At 40.9% G+C, this 20,067-nt stretch overlaps 4 protein-coding genes across 4 annotated transcripts; 3 read left to right on the forward strand and 1 right to left on the reverse strand.

Annotated features, from left to right (window-relative positions):
* Positions 1-1,154: 1,154 nt before the first annotated feature.
* On the reverse strand, positions 1,155-4,166 carry LOC127761787 (F-box protein PP2-A12-like). Its single transcript, XM_052286116.1, has 3 exons — positions 4,142-4,166; positions 2,445-2,538; positions 1,155-1,593 (listed from the first exon to the last, which is right to left on the reverse strand). Exons 1-3 carry the CDS (start codon positions 4,164-4,166, stop codon positions 1,155-1,157), a joined length of 558 nt encoding a protein of 185 aa, XP_052142076.1.
* Positions 4,167-5,107: 941 nt separating this feature from the next.
* Positions 5,108-10,539, forward strand: LOC127761790 (uncharacterized). Its single transcript, XM_052286118.1, has 4 exons — positions 5,108-8,801; positions 8,916-9,047; positions 9,144-9,489; positions 9,736-10,539. Exons 1-4 carry the CDS (start codon positions 5,749-5,751, stop codon positions 10,537-10,539), a joined length of 4,335 nt encoding a protein of 1,444 aa, XP_052142078.1. The 5' UTR covers positions 5,108-5,748.
* An 895-nt stretch (positions 10,540-11,434) lies between these two features.
* Positions 11,435-16,995, forward strand: LOC127763738 (peroxisomal nicotinamide adenine dinucleotide carrier-like). The gene is made up of 12 exons (XM_052288530.1): positions 11,435-11,561; positions 11,883-11,971; positions 12,064-12,159; positions 12,243-12,317; positions 12,468-12,598; positions 13,463-13,517; positions 13,992-14,147; positions 14,583-14,651; positions 14,736-14,843; positions 15,472-15,540; positions 16,071-16,125; positions 16,357-16,995. Exons 2-12 carry the CDS (start codon positions 11,891-11,893, stop codon positions 16,551-16,553), a joined length of 1,092 nt encoding a protein of 363 aa, XP_052144490.1. The 5' UTR covers positions 11,435-11,561; positions 11,883-11,890; the 3' UTR covers positions 16,554-16,995.
* A 730-nt stretch (positions 16,996-17,725) lies between these two features.
* LOC127761793 (SKP1-like protein 1A) lies at positions 17,726-18,459 on the forward strand. The gene has a single exon (XM_052286122.1). It carries the CDS (start codon positions 17,726-17,728, stop codon positions 18,335-18,337), a length of 612 nt encoding a protein of 203 aa, XP_052142082.1. The 3' UTR covers positions 18,338-18,459.
* Positions 18,460-20,067: the final 1,608 nt, after the last annotated feature.

Consider the following 20,067-nt stretch of genomic DNA (forward strand, 5'->3'; position numbering starts at 1 on the left):
ATGATTTTTGGGGCCAAAAAATTAATATGATATGATGGCGTGCTCACCGTACATAATCTGGTGCAAGCCGTTCAAATGACAGAGATGTTGTAACCACCTGATGATACATTTTTAATTAATTGTTTCTGTTGCCAGTTCCTTTCTCTCATAACTTGTCTTGTGAATTGTGATGCTACATCAGCTTCACTCTTTCAAAGCTCACACCTTTACTTGATTAAAAAGTTTAAAGAGATTTTGTTGGTTGTTAATCCTACTACTAGCATTATCATATTTCTGTCTCCATGCACCTGTTTTCTGTTTGGTGATCGACCTTCAAAGATTTTGTAGGGCCATTTTGTTGTTCCTCAGTTTACTTCGTTTAGTAATAATTAGTGTTATTTGGGTTGATCGTCGTCTCTTTTGAGCATGCGAGGCACACACATAAGCATTTTTCATATAATTAAAACAAATGAAGGATTATTTTGAACCATATGAGACGTGAGATAAAGTGGTACCGGAAAAAAATATTGAAATACCACTTTCAAAGTTTTTTTTTTTTAAGGTGAGCTTCCTTAGTACTCCCTCCTTTTTAAAATATAAAAAAATTAATTGGATAAGACTCATCAAATACTAACAAGTGTCACATCTAACTAAAATCTGTTATAATAAGTGGCAGTCAATTATCCATTGATCCCAACAGATAGACCTATCTACGTGGCAGTACACGTGTAGTAGGCAACCTACTGCGTAGTGACTCATGCAGCATTCAATTATGTTTGGAGTAGTAGCTACTCCCTTCAGCAACCGTACCATCGTGAAAGGGAACAAAAGTAAACATGGAATAGAAGAGCTTTACCCCCGAAGCTTGACGTCCCGCAATCGATGATGGTCGTGCAAAAGAAAGAGATTCCATTCTAAAATATAGCAATTTTTAGCTATAAATTTAAATTGCTATATTTTAAAACGGAGGAAGTACATGATGGGGCACGTCTTCGCGCGCGGCCTGAAAGACATCAACACAATCAAGGAGACACTAATTATATGAGAACATCCATGTTACCGATCACACAAAATTGAAGCCTACAATTATATACACCTTTGTCTACATGAGCCCAGATTAAAAATAGAATTAGGCTGCAAGCTGCATTTGTCTACAATCTAATGTAAGTTCCTTGTCAACATCTACATTTCTGAGACCTCACCATCCTCTCCTGCTGAAAGCCCTTTGGGTATATGAACGCCGAGTCGACACAAAGACCACCTTTTGTGTGTGTGCAATCAATCTGCGCCATCGAGAACTTCAGCTTGATAGTTCGGTCAGGCTTTGAGACCACAAAATTGCCAGCATGGTAAAGTACCCAGCTCCCGGGCTCACCCAGGGAACACTGAGATAATGAGTGCTGCCCATTAGAGGTGGAGAGCTGGAAGCGAACAGGCTTCTGGTCCCAACCATGGACATGCTCAGTGCTGCAAGCTCGGCGTCCAAATCGCTTGTAGAACCTCCCGAGATGAATCCTGAAGTACAAGCTGTAGGTTAACACAGGGAAGCTGAAATCGATCTCTCCAACCACTTCAAAGCACCGTATTTGCTGAAGGTATGCCACAGAGTGAAATCTGCATGAACAAAACAAGAAAGCGCAGGTAAGGTTGGATCCAGAACATATGACGTTCTCAACCGAATTGAGTTTGAATAGATGAATACATTTGCATGATGTATCCACAGTCAATATCTTCCACTGGCACAGAGTAGATACATACTTCTTATGCCATCACTTGGAAAGACTACAGCTACATTACATTTCGACAGCAGCAATAAGATATATATTATTCAACCATTTGATTTTCATGTCTCGTGTATTAGAGCAACAAACAACATAAGCAAGTTACAATAACACTATCCCGAACAATTGAGAACATGTTCATACAGCCAAACATATCATTATGTTTCAGAACTAAGAGTACATTTTAATTTATAACTTTGGCTTTACAATATTAGTTACTCAGTAATACTCAGTGGAATAAACCATGGAGAAATATGTACTTTGTCATGAGGTGTGCCAAACAAATAATGGAACCCTTACGCAAAGGTGTCATAGCCTTTAAATCGTAAACTATGTTGACTGTATAAACTTTAGATTTTCACTGTACTATATAGAACAACTAAATCCATACAAGCTGTAGAAAATCCAGCAGGCGATGAATTACTGTATGGTGGAAGGATATGGGCTGAATAAAGGTAATTAGCCCGAGAATCCCATGCAAAAAGGAACATAACACATTTAATTTGTCTAGAACAGTAAACTAGACGAAGGATTGAATTAGACAGATTCATTTATATAAACTCGCATGTAACAGGAATAAGGGCCATCATAAATCAACTCAAGTAGTGGTTTTCAACATGAAACAATGGGAGAATAAAATTATCAAACCTGTAGTTCAGTGACCTAATGACCAGGAATACACACCTCTTGATGCGTGAAAAGCCCAATAGTACAACCTTGTGCTTCCCCTTTGGCTTCTTGCATTTACCATCCTGCTGCAATGGGAGAAGGGGGAACACTCAGAACATCCAATATAGTGATTACACAACACCAAACATCCTGTGTAGTATATTGCTGCTTTCTAAGAAAAGCGTGTTACTTTATGTATCTATAAGATGCTTTTTTTTCTTGAATATCTTTATAAGGAGAGATATGGGGTGTTTTCACCCACATTAATAGTATCACTTGCCGGAGAGATAGAAAGTGTTCTAATAAGAAAATTCCACAAGAATATGTTACCATATCCTACCCCTAGCCTACTGAATATATATAAGCACCAGCTCCTTCCTACTGGCAATGATCTTAGCATTTAGCACTGTTTTTTGTTTCTGGCACCGACTTTTTGTGCCTGAATATGTCAGCATTCAGCACTGTTTTTTTTTATATTTTGGACCAGGAGGTCAACAACCTCATAGAATTGATACTTCTGAAGAACATGCCAAACATACCACTTCACTCTGCACGTCTTTGTGTGAAAATCTGATTAAATGACCAAAATTTGAGTAACATGTACAGTCTATATGTAGTAGGCTTGGGAGATATCAGGAATCCCTGTGGTAACTTCTCCTTCCATGCCTCCTGCATGCAGGAGATGTATCCAGTGAAGAAGGGTGGTGCACCCAGGAACAAGGGAAATGCTTACTCCAAACTGAGCTGCAGCTCCCTAGAAGGGTGATGAGACGAGTTTACTGTTTTTCATAGTAGTCACTATGTAACAATCTACCTCTAATAAATCAATTTCCTGGTGAATACATTCAGATAACAAGTGCATCCCCTAAATCAAAAGAAGGATTGGAGGAAAAGATAGTTAACCAAAACAAATCTGTCATCACAAGAACTTTTTTCACGCTCACATAACTATTTTAATCTAATAGTTAATTAAAATAAATAAGTAAAGTCTTATCAAAGCTGATGAGGAAACCAAGATAATTAATTGTAGAATTCCCAGAGGATAATCTAGTATGTTGTGGCAACTCTATGCTGTAGATGTGACCACACCGAAGCACTACATGCACTGATGATCTTGCATAATGCAGTGTCATTTTATTAAGTATGCGCCTGCTTGCAGTGACCTGATCACTACCCAAAACAAATAAAAAGTAAGGTGGTAACAATATTCAATATATCACTGCTTATTTTTCTTGTCAAATACTCCCTCCATTTTTTAATAGATGACGCCGTTGACTTTTTCTCACATGTTTGATCATTCGTCTTATTCAAATATTTTATGCAAATGTATAAGATGTAAATCACACTTAAAGTACTATGAGTGATAAAACAACTCATAACAAAATAAATTATAATTACGTAAATTTTTTGAATAAGACGAATGGTCAAACACGTGAGAAAAAGTCAACGGTGTCATCTATTAAAAAAGGGAGGTAGTATCTGACCACTGCATAGTAACATGAAAGAGGAATAGCTCAAATGTTTTAGTGATCATATTCCTCATGCAGAGCGCCCAAAATAGATATTTTGAGCTGTGTACTGACCCTCAAGCTATATAATCTGCAGATATAACTGTGCCACAACGCCGCTTGTTGCAACTAAATGGACACCCACTTGATTGGAAGTAATCAGTGCCTATCAACAAAGATAATGCAGGTATGAGGTGAATTTACAGTTCTGATTGGCGAGGGCACCCATTGCGGAAGACAAAGGGAAAAAGATTAGACTATCTAGGGTAGTAAAAATCTAGCTAGTGAGAATCTGATTTTCCTAACCTCTGACTTTTAATTTATTTTATTGATTTAACAACTACAACTTCTTGAAATTAGAATAAAAAACTAAATTATCTAAGGGAGCTTCGAATTCTAGGAAAAGTTGTAGCTGGCAAAAATTTCCCCAAGCATGCCAACCTCATGAAAAATCTACTCCAAAATCTCTATGTAGAATTGTCACTTGAGATCAGAAGTTTCGAAATAGAAAATAATATGTAATCTTATGTTTCAAAGTGATCTATAGAATATTCTTTTCTAATGGGTTGGAATCATATAAAACTCCTATAAATTCCATACAAATCGGAACGGGCATAAATTTTTACTCGCTCTGATCTAAAATGTAGTTGTTCTTTTCAAATTTATGGAACAACGTATCAATATTTTACGACGAAGGCAGCATAGTTTTACTTGTGTATAAATATTCAGGAGTACCGTGGCCGCACTCTACTTTTCAATGTAATATCTTCGATAAGGTGACCCATTTCAACTACCACCTTTATTAAAACCTAATAAAATAAACATTTTACACAATGCGGTGCATATTTACTCCATACATTGACTTTTACTGTCTACAATATATAGTTCATATTAGTCCCTAAAATGTAACCAATGAATCCGAAAACCAGAAGTTCCAGAAGGGTATACAAGTGCACAATATTAGACTATCAACTGGAAAATAGCAACGCAATATATTAAGTATAATCAAATATAATTGACCTGAATCCACAAGATGCTGTCAGAAATCACAAATAGGATAATATGACATGAATATGCCAACATAGCAACAACTAAAAAAGAGACAAACGCATTCTGTTTAGTGTTTACTCATAAGTGCTGAAGTGAAAGGAAAGAATGAGGGCAACCTGTCATCACCGCAAAACCACACGAGTCAACAAGCCAAAACGTGATTCGAACATCAAGGAAAACGACCAATGGGGTTGCAGGGAGGTGCGTGTCAGGCATACTCCTGACATAGTCGATGAACAAGCTGAGTTGATCCCTGATGCAAATGACAAGCTACAGGAAGGAGCTGTTACTGAAGATGGCAAGGAAGAAGCAGGAAGACCCAAGCGTAATAGGAAGCCCAATATCAAGGTCCATGGGCCTGAATGGACAGCGTGAGTTGTCGCCTGCGTGCGGCGTGTGCGTAGCTCGTGAAGGAGTTGGTAGGAACAGAGTATAAAAACATGTGTAGCTGTATGTCTGAAACTTGAGTTGGCAATTGGAGGCGAAGGCGGCGGCGGCTCGATCCTGTTGGATCTGAGAGGAATACATATCAAATTGCCACAATCTCTTGTGTTTTTCGCTTGTTCTTGCTAGTATCTAACAATCTGGTATCAGAGCCTCTCGAATCCCCCAAAATTTCTCTTGATCGGGCTGTAAAATTCCAGTGATAGGTGGGATCCCGCTGCTTCGGTGGTGTGGATCCGCAAAAGTTTCGGCTCCCTTGATCTGGTTAGCTAGATTCGGAGAGGGGAGAAGAGAGAGTTCAATACTAGGGCTGTGAGATGGATCTAGAGGCGAAATTCGATCTGTTGCTCAAGACCATTGCGGAGAATGAGAGGAAGAGGGTGGAAGGGGAGGAGCGCACCCGAGCAGATTATCAGGAGCTGAAGAAATCTGTAGAGGCGCGTATTCCAGCCGTGGAGAAGAAGGTGGAAGAGCTCGGGAAATCTATGTCGGAACTTAGTACAAAAGTGGAACATCTGGAGAACAGCATCAGTCGACCTGGTGCAGAGCCCTGGACCAGCCGCACTTCAGTCGGTAATGGAGGAATCGCCAAGGAGGAACCCGTCACACCCCCAGATGGTATGCATAACACTCACTTTCGCTCCCCAATTCCATTTGGTATTGAATCCCCTTTCAATTCTCCTAAGAGTGCTGGTGAATTAGTTAATCTGAGTAGTACTGTCTCCCCCATGACCTGTCCCCAATTCAATGGTGAGAATCCTCAAATGTGGAAGTCTAATTGCGAGCAGTACTTTGATGTGTATGGGATTCATCCAAATCATTGGGTTAAGATTGCTACATTGAATTTCTGTGGTAATGCTGCATTTTGGCTTCAGTCAGTCAGGAAGCAGATGGAGGGTATTACTTGGGTGGCACTATGTGAACTGGTGTGTTCCAGGTTTTCTAGGGATCGTCAGCAGGCATTGATTCGCCAATGGGTGCGTATTAAACAGGAAGGATCAGTGTCTGAATATGTTGAAAAGTTCGACAGTCTTATGCATCAGCTCCTAGCTTACGACAGTTCTTTGCTTCCGGTGTACTTGGTGACTGTTTTCATTGAAGGACTTCGTAGTGATATTCGTACTGTGGTGTTGGTGCAACGCCCCCAAGACTTGGATTCGGCCTGTGCTATTGCTCTTTTGCAGGAAGAAGCTACTGAAGGAATCAAGTCTACTGTTTATCGAAAACCTGACAATCCTGTAGTGTTTAAAACCACTCCAAGAGCTAGTTTGCCTGGGCAGCAACTGGTATCTCCAAAGGCCAATGTTACACCAGCTACTGAAGATAGAAGGGGTTTAGAATCTGCTCGAGCTAGAGAAGACAGACTAGCAGCACTTAAATCATATCGTAGATCTAAAGGACTTTGTTTTGTTTGTGGGGAACGCTGGTCTAAGGATCATAAGTGTGCTACATCTGTTCAATTACATGTAGTACAAGAGCTCCTTGATCATCTTCAGTCAGATGTATTTGCAAGTGGTGCTGAATCTGCTCCGGTATCTGAGGACAGTGATAATAGTGTTTTGATGGCTATATCTCAGCAAGCACTATGGGGTACTGAATCCTCTAAATCCATTAAATTGAGAGGTTGGGTCCAAGATTTTGAGCTCCTCATGCTTGTGGATTCTGGAAGCACACATTCCTTTATGGATGTGCAAGTTGGATCCAAATTAAAGGGGGTCACTCCATTAGCCAAAAGTTTGTCAGTTCAGTTAGCAGATGGTGGATCACTGACTTGCTCTCATGAGTTAGCTAATTGCCGATGGTGGATGCAGGGACACAATTTTGTCAATACTTTCAGATTGTTGTCCTTGGGGGGCTATGATGTAATACTCGGGATGGATTGGTTAGAACAATTTAGTCCTATGCATGTGGACTGGAGCAACAAATGGATGGAAATCACTGTGAACAATCAAGTAGTTAAGTTGCAGGGTATAGTACCAAACTCTGGTCTCTGCACTGCAGTGTCTCTAGATCAGTGTTTGGGCATGGCCAAACAAGGAGCACTCATGTACTTGATTCAACTGGCTGCAGTGGAATCTCTGACTGACAATACTATACCTCCTGTTGTTCAACCCTTAATTCAACAATTCCAGGATGTCTTTGATGCACCAACTGGTTTACCCCCAAAGAGGAACTGTGACCATCATATACCTTTGCTTCCAGGGGCAGCTCCTGTGAATCTCAGACCTTACAGATTCAACCCTGCTTTAAAGAATGAAATTGAGACTCAGGTGACAGAAATGTTAAACTCTGGGATTATCCAACACAGTCAAAGTGCCTTCTCTTCTCCAGCATTACTTGTTAAGAAAAAGGATGGTACATGGAGATTGGTGATTGATTATAGGAAGTTGAATGCTATTACTGTCAAGAGTACCTACCCAATGCCAGTTATCGATGAGCTGCTTGATGAATTGGCTGGTGCTACTTGGTTCTCTAAGTTGGACCTCAGGGCTGGTTATCACCAAATCAGGATGGCACCTGGTGAAGAGTACAAAACTGCGTTTCAAACTCACACTGGCCATTATGAATACAAGGTCATGTCCTTCGGTCTAACAGGAGCTCCAGCTACTTTCCAAAGTGCAATGAATGAGACCCTCAAGCCAGTTCTTAGACAGTTCGCCCTGGTGTTTTTTGACGACATATTGATCTATAGCCCAGATCTGAATTCTCACTTGGACCATTTGCACCAAGTGCTGTCTTTACTTCGAAAGCATCAGTGGCAAGTTAAGCTCAGTAAATGTTCATTTGCTCAAAAACAGTTATCCTATCTAGGGCATACTATCAGTGCTGCTGGAGTACAGACTGACCATTCTAAGGTGCAAGAAGTGCTTAATTGGGAGACTCCCACTTCTCTTAAGAAACTTAGAGGTTTCCTGGGTTTAGCTGGTTATTACAGAAAATTTGTCAAGGGGTTTGGAGTTATCAGTAAGCCTTTAACTAATTTACTCAGAAAGGGGGTTCAGTTTCTGTGGACAGAGGAGGCTGAGGCAGCTTTTCAAGCTCTCAAACAAGCCTTAGTATCGGCTCCTGTTCTAGCCTTGCCTAATTTCCAGAAACCCTTTACTGTTGAGACTGATGCCTCAGACACTGGTATTGGAGCAGTGTTGTCACAGGACAATCATCCGATTGCTTATATCAGTAAGGCCTTAGGTCCTCGTACAAGGGGGTTATCTACCTATGAAAAGGAATACTTGGCTATACTTATGGCTGTGGATCATTGGAGATCATACTTACAAATGGGGGAATTTTGTATTCTTACTGATCACAATAGTTTGATGCACCTCTCGGAGCAGCGCCTTCATACACCCTGGCAACATAAGGCGTTTACCAAGTTATTGGGACTCACTTATAAGATTTGTTACCGTAAGGGGGCTTAAAATGCAGCTGCAGATGCACTCTCTCGAAAATTCCAAGATGATACAGATGAACTTATGTATATTTCCAGCTGCCAGCCTTCTTGGTTGCAGGAAGTAGAGCAAGGGTATCACAATGATCCTTTTTCCACCCAATTACTAACTGAACTAAGTCTGTCACCATCGGCTAGAGAACACTACGCTCTACAGGCTGGAATTCTCAGGTATAAAGGAAAGATTTGGATTGGTAACAACCCTGTTCTCCAAAATAAATTGATTTATGAAATGCATGCTTGTCCTATGGGGGGTCACTCGGGCAGTCCGGTCACTTACAGAAAACTGAAGCAGCTGTTTGCATGGCATGGTATGAAGAAAATGGTTCAGCAGTTTGTGAAGGATTGTCAGATCTGTTTACAGGCTAAACCAGATCGTGTTCGTTATCCTGGACTGCTACAACCTTTGCCAATTCCTGAAGGTGCTTGGCAGACTGTATCCTTAGATTTCATTGAAGGATTGCCCAAATCGAATCATTTCAACTGTATCCTCGTCGTGGTGGATAAATTTTCCAAGTATGCTCATTTTGTCCCTCTAGCTCATCCCTTTTCAGCTCTGGATGTGGCTCAGGCTTTCATGAAGAATATATTCAAGCTGCATGGACTGCCCTTGGTGATAATTTCAGACCGGGATAAAATCTTTACTAGTCACTTGTGGCAGCACCTTTTTGATCTTGCTGGTACTAAACTTCATCTAAGCTCAGCCTATCACCCTCAATCCGATGGTCAAACAGAGCGAGTCAATCAATGCCTTGAGATTTATCTTCGGTGTTTTGTGCACTCAGTTCCTTCTAAATGGTTTGCCTGGCTGCATTTAGCAGAATATTGGTATAACACCTCTTTTCACTCTGCTATTCAGTCCTCTCCTTTTGAGGTTTTATATGGTCATACCCCTAACCACTTTGGCATTAGTTCCAAGGACTGTATTGTTCCTGATCTTGCTAGTTGGTTGTCTGAACGAAAGCTTATGCAGCAGTTAGTACAACAGCATCTTAACAGAGCCAAGCAGCAGATGAAACATTTTGCAGACAAGCATCGCAGTTTCCGGGAGTTTGCTGTGGGAGATTGGGTGTATCTCAAATTACAACCTTATATTCAAACTTCAGTTGCTGCTCGTGCGAATCACAAGCTCTCTTTCAAGTATTTTGGACCATTTCAGATCTTGGAACGTATTGGTGGTGTGGCTTACAAACTTCAATTACCTCCAACTAGTTCTATCCATCCAGTTTTCCATGTGTCCCAGTTGAAATCTGCCACTGGATTCCAAGCCCCTGTTCAACCGCAATTACCTACTTCTCACTCTGTTTTACAATACCCAATTGCTGCTCTGGACAGTCGACTGGCTAAGAAAGGTAATGACACTGTCTCTCAAGTGCTAATTCATTGGTCTGACTCTCTCCCAGCTGAGGCTACCTGGGAAGACTTGGAGGAACTCCGCAACCGTTTTCCTGAAGCTTTGGCTTGGGGACAAGCCAATTTCCTAGGGTGGGGGCTTGTCAGGCATACTCCTGACATAGTCGATGAACAAGCTGAGTTGATCCCTGATGCAAATGACAAGCTACAGGAAGGAGCTGTTACTGAAGATGGCAAGGAAGAAGCAGGAAGACCCAAGCGTAATAGGAAGCCCAATATCAAGGTCCATGGGCCTGAATGGACAGCGTGAGTTGTCGCCTGCGTGCGGCGTGTGCGTAGCTCGTGAAGGAGTTGGTAGGAACAGAGTATAAAAACATGTGTAGCTGTATGTCTGAAACTTGAGTTGGCAATTGGAGGCGAAGGCGGCGGCGGCTCGATCCTGTTGGATCTGAGAGGAATACATATCAAATTGCCACAATCTCTTGTGTTTTTCGCTTGTTCTTGCTAGTACCTAACAGTGCGCTTACGGATTCGAGGAGGCTGGGATCGGAGGCGGGGTTGGCGGCGGCGGTGGAGTCCCTGGACGCGACGGAGAGGGCGCTGAGGTAGAAGTTGGACGGACACCTACCTCGAACGGCCTCGGCACATAGGGCGGCGAAGCGGATCGGATCGGATCGGATCGGATCGGCGGCGCTCGCTCGCACGCACGCACTGGCGCGGCTAGGGCTAGGGTTCCCCCGCGGCCGCGAAAATGGCGTGGGCTTCGAGCTCCAGCAGCAAGCAAGGGCAAGATGGGAGAGAGAGAGAGAGAGAGCAGCGAGGAGAGAGAAGGAGGCGGACGCGGCGGACCAAGGGCGAGATGGGAGGGAGAGAGAGCAGCGAGCGCGGCGGCGGCGGAGCGAGAAGGAGGCGGCCGGCACGACCGAGGTGAACGCGGCGGCGGCGCGAGGGGGAGGCGGCTGCGGCGTGAGAGGGAGAGTGACGGCTATGTTAGTGCGCGGCACTTTTTCTAAAAAGCCCCTCGACTTTCGTTTTCTACAGCGCGATCCTATTTCGCGTTTCTCCCCTCCTGCGCATGCAATATCCGGATTTTAGAAGGGCCCTTACGCACAACATCGCCTCAGGGAGGACACTGTTCGGCAGGGACCTACTCGGAATTACGAACAACCGGAGGGCCTTTTCGCAAAAAACCCACCCCCATCGTCCGCCCCTTCTGCGCCGCATAATATTTTGCCGATATCTCCCGTCTCGTTGTCTCCTCCGCTCCTCAAGAACGAGTCGCGGGCTCGCGGCTGCCGATCTCCATCTGGCGAGGAGAGCAGATCAGAGCAGGTGAGCATCCACATCCTCTCTCTTTCTGATTCATCTCTCTCTCCCACCGGGACTGCTTTTGTCTGGAATTTGCTTGCGTTAACCCTGCTAGCTTCTCTTCTCCTCCTTAATCTGAGAGTCTTAAACCTCTCTTAAGTCTTAATACAACTAGTAACAGTTTGTTTGTTCACCCAAAAGTGCAAGAGGACCAAGTTTTTTATATTATTATAGGGCTGCAGGGCATATATATGTTATTGTCATTTGTCAATGTGTCTACTCTATTAGCTTGGTAGCTTACAGGAATTCATTGCACTGCTTTCTGATTGCGCATGGGTTTTTCAGGTTGGCGCATGTCAAGTGCCGCAGTGAATGGATTGGCTGGTGCCGGTGGTGGCATCATCGCCCAGATCATCACCTACCCCCTCCAGACTGTACAATCATTCTTCCCTTACCATCTTATGTAGCTCTGCTGTTCCCTTATAGTCTGCTCAATCCTTCCACTTCATGATGATGGCCTGAGCAGGTGAACACCCGGCAGCAGACAGAGAGGTCAGCAAAAAAGAAGAAGGCTAATGGCGCAGCCATCGCCAATACTTCCACCCTCTTCCAGATGCTCCAGGTAGTTCCTCCCGGAATTTTAGTTTATTTGGAATTGCCTCTGCTAATGTTCTAATGGCCAAGTGTGTAATCGAGTTACTTCAGCTGTTCCAAACGGAAGGATGGGGAGGGCTGTATAGCGGCCTCAAACCCTCTCTTATTGGCACTGCTGCTTCACAGGTAAATTCCACTGGTTTAGTAAGTTTGGTGCTACTCACATAATTTTTTTTCTCTAACAATTGTGTTGCACTGTTTGTCAATGTGATGATACTTGGATGAGTATGTATGGTGGTATTCAGGATTTATGGTTCATCCTGTTTGTGGTTGTAGGGAATCTATTACTACTTTTACCAGATTCTCAAAAACAAGGTGGGAGATCTAGCAGTTGCTCGCGGTAAGAAGGGTCTAGGGGATGGTACTGTTGGGATGTTCTCCTGGCTTGGTATTGCAGCTGTTGCTGGGTAAGCCATCACTCTTGCACTGAAATTGCTAAACATCATTTATATGTCAAGTCAACCTGGAGCCCCAGCATTCACCCAAAAAAAATTCGAATGCTTGTCTCCATTTAATGCTGGAATGAACAATACAGTTTGGACAACTGGGACATTATCAGTTGCTAGTGGTCCAAGAGGACATTTCTATAGCATCCTGTCAAACGAATAGCAATAGAGTTCTGATGAATTTGACTGAGCTTGCAAAGGCTAACATAGTGTTGAAACCTGAATTGTTTTGGAAAGGGAGATAAGAAAATGTAATTCATGGTAACGTATGGTTGCCATGATTGTTCGTATGGCCTTGCCTCCTTAGAACTGACTGAAGCAGTGATTAACTTTGAATTTGAAGCGTGTAATCCTTTCCAGTTAAGATGGTTTTTGTTCTGGAAAACCATAGCATTGTGAAATAGTCACCAGTACACTTATTCTTTCTAGTCGTTTATGCATCGATCTATCCAAGGCTCCAACCATAACAAATTCATCAGAAACTTCTTGACAAAGGGATCACCCTTCAATGTTTAATGGGATTTGCACTAGATTGTATTGGATGCAGGGAGAAAATTTAAGAAAAACTTTCCTAACAAGACATGAACATAAATTTGACAATACTAAATGATAAGAATACTCAACAAGGTTAACAAGATTCTATTTTCCTAACATTATAAAGCTCAAACTTCATCAACTTGATTGCATTGTTACAATTCTTCATACAGGTTGTAGATCAGTTCTTTTTCCCAGTCATTTTAATTCCACTAGCCAAGATTGCACTTTGAATGTAATATTGCAACATTGATCCTCGGGCATTCTGATGGACACTTTTCTTTTCTGCAGGTCAATCAATGTTCTTCTTACCAATCCAATATGGGTTCTCGTGACTCGTATGCAGGTAAATTTTGTTTGACAGTCTATATTTTAAAATGACATAAACACCAAAAAAGATCATCGATGATGGGGTTAATGAGTTACTACTATACTGTATGTCCTGTCAAAATTCAAAGAAGAGAAAAAAATCTTCTAATGTATTAGAATATTAACATTGGTATTGCACCCATTGAATTTAATTACAGTTGCTTTTGCCCCCACTTTCTGGTAGCATACTTAACTTCTTTGTACCTGCCTGACTCCAAGCATTAGCTTTGTTTTTTATGATGACAACGATCCATGAAACTTCCGGAGGTGCCGAATCACAAGGATTATTGGTCCATGGCATCCTTTGTGAAATTAGTTGGACCATGGTTGGTTGTAACCAAGCTTGTACTAAAAATGCAACTACTATTAAATTGGAACATTCTAATGTTATTCAAAATATCTGAAAGTATTTTATCATCAGTTTGGAAATTAACTTTATTCCATTTTTCAGACACATACGCAAGCAGAAAAGAAGATCATGGAGTCTAAAAAGGAGCTTTTGCTGAAGGATGTTGCTAGGGCCAATTCAATAGAGGTCTCAATTCTTAAGGATAGGTTGTATAAACTTGATTCTGAAAAGCCTCGTCCATATGGGACAATTCAAGCGGTGAGTAATTGAGCACACTCACATTCCTTAAGTTGCTATACATTATTTTGTATATATAATCCATTTCTTAACAATTATGCAACACATAAAATAAGATAGTATGTGAATCCCCACCCCCACACCCCATCCCTCTCTCTATTTTTTGTTGAGAGTTGAGACCACATCTAGATGTTTAGATAGATTTCTCACTTGTACTATTTAGATAGTACAAGAATTCTTGATTTTTTTTTTACCAAATTGCTTTCTTCCTTCTAGGATTAATTGCTGCTCTTACAGATTTTAAAATTCTGTTTGCAAAAACTTGCGCATGTATACATTGAATAGTAGCTGCAATGGCATTTCAAGTTCTGGGCCCTATAAACTTGCTTTTAACTAATCAAATGTATTTGTCACTTGTCAGACATGATTTTTCTTACTTTTATCAGTAGTATGTAGGTCCGGGAGGTCTACTGTGAATCAGGCATAAGAGGATTCTGGAAAGGACTTATTCCGACACTAATTATGGTTAGTTTATGTTTCTCAAAACATTTGAACTGAAATTAGTGGTTATGTAAGTGACTATTGAGAATGAACCATTTAAATTGCTAGGTATGTAATCCATCAATACAATTTATGATCTATGAAACATTGGCAAAGCGTCTCCGGTCAAAGAGATCTGGAAAGGAACTCCCAAAAAAGAACCTTACTGCTATGGAGGTATGGATTTTGTTTTTTCAAGTTAGCTCTGCACTAGAAATTTCCATGTATCTGTGTTTGTGGATATATGAATTTTTAACAGTTAGATGGCATCAGCTATTTGCATGTACTGTCTTCCTAGGAACTTCATGTTTCTTTTTTATTTCTAGAAATTTGAATTGTATCTTTCAATCCTGTAAATCTCTTCATTGTTTATCCGCTTTGATGCAAATGAAGCTATATTGATCATGATCAATAATATTTGGTTCAATGTAAAAGGAATTCATTGTTGGGATTACTTTAATTACTTTCAAATCATTCGTCTATAATTCTTGTATTCCATAAATTATTATATTTAAAGATGCATGCTACAATTATTTTAGCAAACCAGATAATTTGGCCACATAAAGCGCCAGGACAGAGTAATTTCATATATTTACAACTAGTTATGCAGTCACTTTATGATTCTATGAACACACTAAAGAAAATTTCATCATTATTACTTCCCTTTGTTTAATTATGTCCATAGCACAGACCATATATTTGTTTCTTTGTTCTTCAGATCCAGAGCTAAATAACATCTAAAGCTCTTTGAAATTTCCTTTGATATATTTATATGTCCTATTCTTACCATTTTCTCTTTGAGCAGGTATTCTTATTAGGTGCAATAGCAAAGCTCGGAGCTACTGTTGTGACATACCCATTGCTAGTGGTTAAGGTAAACTTAATATTATATACATGTAAATCATCTTATCCTGTGCAAAGTGTTAAAATTGATGCATTTCTCACTTGTGCATCTGTTTAAGCTCAATTTTTTTTAAGAAATGAGGAATTACTGGCCTGTCAGATCAGCCAGTTATGGGCCACTCAGGATTTCCAAAATATGCCTGAATAGAAACCCGGAAGTCCACATCGATGCTAGAGATTTCTTTTCCATTTCTCTACTCTGTTTCTCTGTTATTAAAACAAATGCTTTCAGCAAACAACTACAGTACTAATAGCTGTCCTACATTGTTGCATACAACAACCCATGAATATGCTGCACGGACCACATTTTTGCTCTCCTTCAGAATATAATTTAATCTTGTGAGACTTCACTCAACAGCGAAAAATATCTAGACCTGCCACGGGTGCAAGTAGTTGCAGGAAATGCCAGTCTATCTGGGTTGAGTGTATGAATGGTTTACATTATCAAGATAGTGTCATGTTTGTTCGTGCTGTCCTGATTGTTGTATTGAACTAATGCAGTCTAGGTTGCAAGCAAAACAAGAAATTGGCAGGAATGTAATGTCAAGATACACAGGTAAATCATTTCCTACCATTTTAACTTACTAGCAGAAAACACTGTTTCATTTCCATATTTGTTGGGACCATTGTTTTTCCATGCTGCTCCTATGTCTTGTGTCAGACATTTAGCTATACCCCCTCCTTTCTAAAATGTAACAACTTTTAGCTACAAATCTAAATATTTTGGGATGGAGGGAATATTTTCTATTATGCAAGTAATATTATGCTGACTGCATGTGCTCGCCAGGTACGATTGACGCAATCATAAAGATGATCCGGTACGAAGGATTGCACGGGTTTTACAAAGGAATGGGTACGAAGATTGTACAGAGCGTCTTTGCCGCCTCAGTTCTTTTTATGGTAAAAGAAGAGTTGGTAAAATTCGTAGTTATGTTAATTGCTAGGAGTAGGACTGTGCTCGGTCCTAGCTCTAAGAGACGATAGGCAGTTCATTTATATCGAAACAATTTGTAACGTCCTCTTTGCAATTATTTACAAGATAGGAAATCCAAAATGTCTCCAAATACTAACGCTTCTCTTCTTGATGGCGCGTTGTACTTTCCATCTTCAAAAAGAAAACATTAGCAGCCAATAGCACAAACATCAACCAAAATTTCAACATGCTGAAGAAATTCCTTGTTTTTCACGACAACAATTCAATACTTTTTTGCACTTCTTGTCTGTCTCATTGACACGTGGGGCTAGGACCCACAATTCAGTGACAGAAGGAGAAAAAGTACAAGATTGCCAAAAACTGCAGTAGCGTAGGTGAAATATGTGGGCTCGATTTCGAAACCAGTTTCTCAGATATTACAGTTATCAATTTCTTTTACAAGACAGAATCCAAATGACTCAATGCTAATGCTTCTCTTCTGCTGGTGCACTCCCTTTTCCATCTACAGGGCAAAAAAAAAAAAAAAAAACCTTAACAGCCAATAATAGCACATTAGCCACCCATTTTTTTTTTCAAAAAAAAAAATCAAGACCTTGAAGAAGTACAAGTTTTCTACTCCACTCCCAATATATGTACTCCCTCCATCCCTAAATGTTTAATGCCGTTGACTTTCTTAAACATGTTTGACCGTTCGTCATATTCAAAAAATTTTAAGTAATTATTAATTCTTTTTCTACCATTTGATTTATTGTTAAATATACTTTTACGTATACATATAGTTTTACATATTTCACAAAAGTTTTTGAATAAAACGAATGGTCAAATATGTTTAAAAAAATCAACAGCGTCAAACATTTAGATAAGGAGGAAGTATCTAGTATTGATTGGATCTATATTTGAGGGAGTCATAACGGACTTATTCCATCTGAAGCTAAAAACATTGGGCTACTGGATCGCTCTCACGGCCCGGCCCGGCCCGGACCAACCCATCCATGCGTTTTCCTTTCCTGGTAGGCATCAACTCTAATTAATCCGGAGGCCTAATCACAATCCTACTTAGATTCACGCAGCACGAATCCAACTCCGCCAAGAACCCTAGCTAGCCCCCATCTCTCCCCCATATATACCAACGCACAGATCGACCGATCGAGATAGATAGATACATCGACAAAGAATCAATCAGATCGATCGATCACCTCGTCGAACAGATCATACCATCGCCATGGCCGGCAAAGCGGCGGCGACGACGGCGACGACTGCTAATAACGACAGCGGCAGCGGCGGTGGCGGCGGCGGCGGCGGATACATCAGAACGGTGACGCTGCGCGGGTTCGACGGCATCCGCGTCCGCGTCTCGGCGGGGACGATGGCGGCGGCGTCGGCGACGGCGAGGGCCAGGCTCGACGAGGCGATCCGGCGGACGCCGCGCCACGCCGCCGTCCCCGACGACGTCCTCATCAACGTCCCGGGCGTCGCCCGCCCCGTGCTCGCCCGCGTCGCCGACTACTGCGACCGCCACTACGGCGGCGGCGGCGAGGGCGGCGAGTTCGCGGCGCCGGAGGGGTACGGGTTCGACGACCCGCTGGCGCGGTTCGACGACGAGCTGATGGACGGCGCCGACGTGGGCACGGTGGTGGACCTCCTCCGCGCCGCCACGTTCCTGCGGGTGGAGCGGCTGGCCGACCTGGCGAGCCGCGAGGTGGCGGCGTGCATGCGCGGCAGGACGGTGGAGGGGATCCGCCAGGTGTTCGGCATCGCCAACGACTACACCGACGAGGAAGAACAGGATGTCCGCAAGGAGAATTCTTGGGCCTTCGACGCCTACAACGATTGATTGATTATATATCCATACTCCATGGATTCTCAATTCTAGAGAGAGAACAAGATTCTATGCATGCAGCATGCAAACTTGACCAAGGCTATAATAATTAATTTTCGTTAGTTTTGGAATAAATTAAATCTATATAAATCTACAATCTTTTTTGTGTATAATGTTTGTGATCATGTCATGTATTTGTTTCGAAGGATTTTATTGCGTGCATCCAAAACCGATTTACAAACAAGGTTCGCAAAACCCAAGCGCTCACAAAAAAACCAAACCAGGGTGTTTTTTTTTTTTTGCTTTTTTTGCAAGAACCATTTAAATGGTAACCGTTAAAATCTGTCAATTTTTATAACAATTTAAAATCTAGTTTGTTTTTTTTTGAACTTGACTATGAAACTGATCATTTTGTGTTCCTGAGCGGTTTCATGAACCCTACTATATATGTGCAAACTGGTCAACAGGTGATAAAAGCATTTAAATGGTTCATTATATGTGAAATCTGGTCTACTACTTAATTAATTATATGCTAATCATGTCTCTCATTTTGCAAGCAGCTAATCATCCGTTCCAAAACACACTTGAGAATAGGGTCTTGTAGGATAATTTTCTATGTGATCCTTTGGTGTGTACAATTTAGTTGAAAGGGTTCCATGCAATTTTTTCTTTTCCTCAAATTCTTACTTTCTTAGGATTTGAACCATGAGCTCAAACCTCATGATTTGAATTCCTTTAGAAAGTCCAAGACACCTACTTTATTTCTATTCTCTTAACTCTACTTTAATGATATGTTCCTCCAAATTTTTTGATTTTCGTGTCAAGTATCCATACAACCAATTCGACAAGTTCCCCTGTTTTCAATTCCTGCAAAATATTATATGGCATAATATTTGATTCCTGTTTATTTTTCTTTTCCTATTGTTTCTTATTTCGTACGTTCCAAAGGAGTACTAAGCCTCCAGTAAGAAAACACGAGGGATTTACCCTTCGCTTATATCTTTTTAAAGTGTGCAGTAAGAAAACATACTTGGGAGATGGATTTTTCCAAACATAATTATGGATACGAGTGGTGGATGTGTGTGTGTTTTATGTAATATACTCCCTCTGTTTCAAAATGTTTGACACCGTTGACTTTTCAGCACATGTTTGACTGTTTGTCTTATTAAAAAAATTTGTGAAATATGTAAAACTATATGTGTACATGAAAGTATATTTAACAATAAATCAAATGATATGAAAAGAATAAATAATTACTTAATTTTTTTAATAAGACGAATGGTCAAACAAGTACTAAAAAGTCAACGGTGTCAAACATTTTGAAACGGAGGGAGTACAAAGAAAGAAATGATGACACATAAGGAAAAATAAGTCTATGTTGGTGGTCAAAGAACCAAGGAAACCAATATCCCATAGTACATATACTCCCTCCATGCCTAAATGTTTGACGCTGTTGACTTTTTTAAACATGTTTGACTGTTCGTCTTATTCAAAAATTTTTGTGAAATGTGTAAAACTATATGTATACGTAAAAGTATACTTAACAATAAATCAAATGATAGGAAAAGAATTAATAATTACTTAAATTTTTTGAATAAGATGAACGGTCAAACATTTTTTAAAAAAGTCAACGGCGTCAAACATTTTAGGATGGAGGGAGTATTAAATTGTTCTTCATACATTAAATTAATCTTTTTATATCTCAATGTATTTTTTTATATCTAACATATATATTGGAGGAGTGT

The sequence above is a fragment of the Oryza glaberrima genome, chromosome 2 (assembly GCF_000147395.1).
Source record: "Oryza glaberrima chromosome 2, OglaRS2, whole genome shotgun sequence".
NCBI lineage: Eukaryota > Viridiplantae > Streptophyta > Magnoliopsida > Poales > Poaceae > Oryza > Oryza glaberrima.

What these genes read in the sequence shown, in the direction of transcription:
- LOC127761787 (XM_052286116.1), bottom strand. Translation starts at nt 4,166, where the DNA reads ATGGGTGCCCTCGCCAATCAGAACT. An exon ending in TGCCCTCGCCAATCAGAACT is followed by an intron (nt 2,539 to 4,141) that starts GTAAATTCACCT and finishes GGATGTTCTGAG; the next exon opens with TGTTCCCCCTTCTCCCATTG. An exon ending in GGCTTTTCACGCATCAAGAG is followed by an intron (nt 1,594 to 2,444) that starts GTGTGTATTCCT and finishes TTGTTCATGCAG; the next exon opens with ATTTCACTCTGTGGCATACC.
- LOC127761790 (XM_052286118.1), top strand. Translation starts at nt 5,749, where the DNA reads ATGGATCTAGAGGCGAAATTCGATCTGTTGCTCAAGACCATTGCGGAG. An exon ending in CAACATAAGGCGTTTACCAA is followed by an intron (nt 8,802 to 8,915) that starts GTTATTGGGACT and finishes GTATATTTCCAG; the next exon opens with CTGCCAGCCTTCTTGGTTGC. An exon ending in CTACAGGCTGGAATTCTCAG is followed by an intron (nt 9,048 to 9,143) that starts GTATAAAGGAAA and finishes TCACTCGGGCAG; the next exon opens with TCCGGTCACTTACAGAAAAC.
- LOC127763738 (XM_052288530.1), top strand. Translation starts at nt 11,891, where the DNA reads ATGTCAAGTGCCGCAGTGAATGGATTGGCTGGTGCCGGTGGTGGCATC. An exon ending in CCCTCTTCCAGATGCTCCAG is followed by an intron (nt 12,160 to 12,242) that starts GTAGTTCCTCCC and finishes GAGTTACTTCAG; the next exon opens with CTGTTCCAAACGGAAGGATG. An exon ending in ACCCATTGCTAGTGGTTAAG is followed by an intron (nt 15,541 to 16,070) that starts GTAAACTTAATA and finishes GAACTAATGCAG; the next exon opens with TCTAGGTTGCAAGCAAAACA.
- LOC127761793 (XM_052286122.1), top strand. Translation starts at nt 17,726, where the DNA reads ATGGCCGGCAAAGCGGCGGCGACGACGGCGACGACTGCTAATAACGAC.